The sequence below is a fragment of the Tachysurus vachellii genome, chromosome 7 (genome assembly GCF_030014155.1).
Source record: "Tachysurus vachellii isolate PV-2020 chromosome 7, HZAU_Pvac_v1, whole genome shotgun sequence".
In the NCBI taxonomy this organism is placed as follows: domain Eukaryota; kingdom Metazoa; phylum Chordata; class Actinopteri; order Siluriformes; family Bagridae; genus Tachysurus; species Tachysurus vachellii.
The window spans coordinates 185,001-190,000 of record NC_083466.1 but is presented as its reverse complement, the minus strand read 5'-3'; the positions used below and the strand labels follow the sequence as shown (position 1 = coordinate 190,000).

At 46.9% G+C, this 5,000-nt stretch overlaps 1 protein-coding gene across 2 annotated transcripts in view; it reads right to left on the bottom strand.

The window, feature by feature from the left end:
• Positions 1-5,000, bottom strand: part of arhgef18a (rho/rac guanine nucleotide exchange factor (GEF) 18a) — a 15,110-nt gene that overhangs the window by 6,678 nt on the left and 3,432 nt on the right. The window contains exons 1-9 of one of the 2 annotated variants that reach the window (XM_060873653.1): positions 4,609-4,755; positions 4,419-4,501; positions 4,022-4,162; positions 3,635-3,885; positions 3,353-3,478; positions 3,125-3,242; positions 2,645-2,887; positions 1,790-1,872; positions 1,216-1,394 (exon numbers count right to left, since the gene is read on the bottom strand). In XM_060873653.1, the coding sequence (XP_060729636.1) occupies positions 1,216-1,394; positions 1,790-1,872; positions 2,645-2,887; positions 3,125-3,242; positions 3,353-3,478; positions 3,635-3,885; positions 4,022-4,162; positions 4,419-4,485 (1,208 nt within the window). In that variant the 5' untranslated portion in view covers positions 4,486-4,501; positions 4,609-4,755. Of the gene's footprint in view, positions 1-1,215; positions 1,395-1,789; positions 1,873-2,644; positions 2,888-3,124; positions 3,243-3,352; positions 3,479-3,634; positions 3,886-4,021; positions 4,163-4,418; positions 4,502-4,608; positions 4,756-5,000 lie in introns of those variants that run through there. The other variant, XM_060873652.1, reaches the window with a different exon arrangement.

The following is a 5,000-nucleotide window of genomic DNA, read 5'->3' as shown; positions in this document are numbered from 1 at the left end:
GGAGGTGAGACAGGTGAGTAAGGGTTATGGGAGGTGAGACAGGTGAGTAAGGGTTATCGGAGGTGAGACAGGTGAGTAAGGGTTACAGGAGGTGAGACAGGTGAGTAAGGGTTACAGGAGGTGAGACAGGTGAGTAAGGGTTATCGGAGGTGAGACAGGTGAGTAAGGGTTACAGGAGGTGAGACAGGTGAGTAAGGGTTACAGGAGGTGAGACAGGTGAGTAAGGGTTATGGGAGGTGAGACAGGTGAGTAAGGGTTACAGGAGGTGAGACAGGTGAGTAAGGGTTACAGTAGGTGAGACAGGTGAGTAAGGGTTACAGGAGGTGAGACAGGTGAGTAAGGGTTATGGGAGGTGAGACAGGTGAGTAAGGGTTACAGGAGGTGAGACAGGTGAGTAAGGGTTACAGGAGGTGAGACAGGTGAGTAAGGGTTACAGGAGGTGAGACAGGTGAGTAAGGGTTACAGGAGGTGAGACAGGTGAGTAAGGGTTACAGTAGGTGAGACAGGTGAGTAAGGGTTACAGGAGGTGAGACAGGTGAGTAAGGGTTACAGGAGGTGAGACAGGTGAGTAAGGGTTATGGGAGGTGAGACAGGTGAGTAAGGGTTACAGGAGGTGAGACAGGTGAGTAAGGGTTACAGGAGGTGAGACAGGTGAGTAAGGGTTACAGGAGGTGAGACAGGTGAGTAAGGGTTACAGGAGGTGAGACAGGTGAGTAAGGGTTACAGGAGGTGAGACAGGTGAGTAAGGGTTATGGGAGGTGAGACAGGTGAGTAAGGGTTACGGGAGGTGAGACAGGTGAGTAAGGGTTATGGGAGGTGAGACAGGTGAGTAAGGGTTACAGGAGGTGAGACAGGTGAGTAAGGGTTATGGGAGGTGAGACAGGTGAGTAAGGGTTATGGGAGGTGAGACAGGTGAGTAAGGGAATTAAAAATAAAAAATTTGAAGCCAAAATGAAACCCTAAAGGTTCTATACTTATTTATTTGATCTAAAATTCTTCTTTATTTAAAATTTTAATTCTATTTTCACTTCATAGTTTGTTTCATCCTGAACGTCTCGATTACACTTCACTTTATATGCAGTTTACTAATCAGATCATTGTGAGCTACACAGAACACTGTCAGTTACTCAGTTACACTCATCTCTATAGCGTGATGATGATGATGATGAAGATGATGATGATGATGATGATGATGATGATACAAACAGGACTCACTTCTCAATAGTTTCCCATATCTTCAGTCTCCAGCTGCTTCGTTCTTCAGCTGTTGAGGTGTGAAGTTCGTACATATCAGCCTGGACATCAGACGCTGAGATCAGATACAGAACCCTGTCACTGTGAGCTGCTTCCCTCACAATCAGCTTCTGCAGGGGAAGAACTGCAGGCTTCCCATCCTAACACACACACACACACACACACACACACACACACACAGGATACAGAATGACACCATAAACACAACAAAAAGCCTAGGACTGTATGTGTGTATGTATCCGTATGTGTGTGTGTATGTGTAGTAGTAGTAGTGTGTACGTGTGTGTGTGTGTAGTAGTAGTAGTAGTGTGTACGTGTGTGTGTGTGTGTGTGTGTGTGAACGTTTTGTGTGCAGGCGGGTCACATGTCTGCCTTCATGCAAACATGAACACAAAGCTGCAATTACCCATAATCCCCCTTTGTCACAATGAAGGGGATGAGAACATGTTGAAACAGAAACCTATATCAGGGGAGGGTGTGTGTGTGTGTGTGTGTGTGTGTGTTTGTGCGTGTGTGTGTTTGTGCGCTTTCTCACCAGAGAAGCAAATATGTATTTCTGATCTTTAGCCTGGAGCAGCAGCAGTAAATCAGGCAGCAGAACCACAATGATGTCCAACGCTGCAAACACAAAGCATAGTCTGTGTTAGTGTTCAGATTAGATGGTAAGGGATCTGTGGCCACCAGGGGGCAGTGTGGCTCCTGAGACACAGATACTCAGCCCTGGGAACATGGAAACACACACAAAGAGGCACAAAAACACACAGACGCACAAACACACGCACTCAGATACAGACACATGCACAGACGTAGACACGTGCAGACACAGAGACAAGTGCAGATGCAGACACTCACGCAGACACGTGCGAAGACGCGCAGACGCAGACACACGTGCGAAGATGTGTAGACGCAGACACACGTGCGAAGACGCGCAGACGCAGACAGACACACGCGCAGACGCAGACACGTGCGAAGACGCGCAGACGCAGACATACGTGCGAAGACGCGCAGATGCAGACACACGTGCGCAGACAGACACACGCGCAGACGCAGACACGTGCGAAGATGCGCAGACGCAGACATACGTGCGAAGACACACAGATGCAGACACACGTGCGCAGACACAGACACACGTGCGAAGACGCGCAGATGCAGACACGTGCGCAGACACAGACACACGCACAGACACAGACACACGTGCGCAGACACAGACGCAGAGGCAGACACGCACGCAGACGCGTAGAAATGAGTATAAAATATAAAATGCAATTTAAAAACAATGAAAGAGAAAGAATTAGTTAGACTGGACAGATTTTTGCAGGTAACAGAAGGTGTTGGATGTGTAAAGTGGGGGTCAGTCAGAGGTTCAGCACTGAAGTCATCATGTTCTTACCTTTGGACCTGTTCTGAGGCCTCCACGTCAGCACTCCCTCTCTCAGCAGCCTCCTGTCCTTCTGGAGCAGATCTTCTCTGCGGACAATCTTGCCGTTGCCCATCCTGCCGTAGGATTTGGGTTCGAGGTGAGCGGCGATTTCCCGCAGCTGCTCGTACTGATGGACCTGCGTGTCCACGGTGGAGATGGTGTCCTTAATGCACTCCAGAGCATTTACCAGATCAGCGTACTCCTGTGTTCCCCCTGACACGAAACACAACCCACAGGTGGCTTTACATTTAAGTGCACTAACTAGGGTGTGAAGTGCTTTAGGGAACCTGTGGGAATGACAGGATCTAATCTGCTCAAACCCCTCACACGTGTGTGTGTGTGTGTGTGTGTCATTGTGTTCACACACCTTACAGTGTGATCAGTGTGGATTAAACTCTTCTTTTTATTCACTTCAGTACTAAACACTGCAGAGACAATAAGATTCTTTACCTTCAGTGTTTTTAATAATGCGCTCTACCAGGACCGGGTATTTGGTGATGCGCTGCGTGATGAGCAGAATTCCCTCAGGAATGCCGAGCCTCCTCATGATGGACAGCTGACCGATTCTCTGAGCACATCATTAACACTGTTAGGTCATGTTTCATACACAAGTCCATCTGAATAGTAATAAAACACACACACACACACACACTCACACACACACACACACTCACTCACTCGGATCAGATTCTGAAACTTTTTATTGGACTGAAGTTGTTCTTTGTATAAATTCCCCGTCTCTGTGTGACGACTGCAGAAAACACAGTAACTGTTCTCCAGCCTGTTTCTGAGTTCATCTGAGAACTACACACACACACACACACACACACACACACACACACACACACAATAAGATACAACTGGGATTTAAAAGTAAAAACTGAATTGATCAAAATGCATTTTATACACAGTAGACTTGTGTGTGTGTGTGTGTGTGTGTGTGTGTGTGTGTGTGTGTACCTGAGTGATAAGGACATCTCCTATGTTACTGATGAAGTAGTTTTTGTCACTTCCTGTCTCCAGACACTCTCTGCGTCTGTTTTTCAGTCTCTGCAGGAAGTCCTGATGTTCCTGCAGTAAACAGTCTAGACGAGGGAAAAGGCGCTCAAGCTGAGACTCGTCCATCAGCAGCGAGTCGCGCAGCTCACGCAGATACACAAACACCATGAGCTTCAGGGTCCGCACATGGTTTATCTCCGTCTGGATCAACTCTGAACCACAACACCAACATTATTAAAGACCAACATACATATAGTCTGAGCTTCAGCACCCATCACCCTCGCTGCGTAACACACCCGTCACACTCGCCACACGTCACACTCGCCACATGTCACACTCACCACTCACCATGAATGACGTCTTGTCTCTTAACTGCTTCTTTAGAGAAGTTCTTCACATACTCCGGATCTACAGCTAAACTCCATGTGGGAGCTTCAAAATCCTGAGCATCAGATTCCAGATTCTCCCTCAGAGTCAAATACTGCACATCTACACACACACACACACACACACACACAGGTAAAGAGTTCTGTGCTGCTCCTGAACATATTTTGTGTGCCTAATGCTTTTAACCCTTTAATTGTACTATCACGTAATCACATCCATCCACTCATCCATCCAAGTGCATCGTGTCCTAATGACCTAAAGCCTACAGCATCACAGCTACAATATAAATGACAAAAGGAGAAATAAAGGAGAAACTCAGAGCTCCTGGTCTGTAAGAGCTGTAAGATTCAGGTCTCACCCTCGATGTTAATGCCGTCTGCTGTAAACTCATCCAGGACAGATTTGTGTCGATCGCTCTCCTCCATCCTGCTCTCCTCTTATCTGTTAACATATCACAAACAAGTGTGTGTCTACTGTCTTACAGAACTACAGCAGGACAAATAACATCAGTTGTGTAACTGCAACTGAAATGAAGATCAGATTATTACAGTCACTGCAGGCCTCTTCAGATGATTGACAGCTTTAACTCATGGCCACGCCCCCTCTATCAGTCATGAAGAAGACGACAACAGGAAGAAGTCACTGAGCTTGTGTTATTAAAAGCAGGAAAAGCAGGACAGCTCACACACACACACACAGAGAGAGAGAGAGAGAGAGAGAGAGAGAGAGAGAGAGAGAGAGAGAGACAGAGACAGACAGAGAGACAGAAAGACAGAAAGACAGAGACAGACAGAGAGACAGAAAGACAGAGACAGACAGAGAAGAGCTCTTGACTTTCTATCTGTCTCTCATATCTTTATAAGTGGAGCTGAACACACTCAGTTTCACCTGCAGTAATGTTTACACACACTGTAACTCATTTACCGGTTTGGTTACTCTG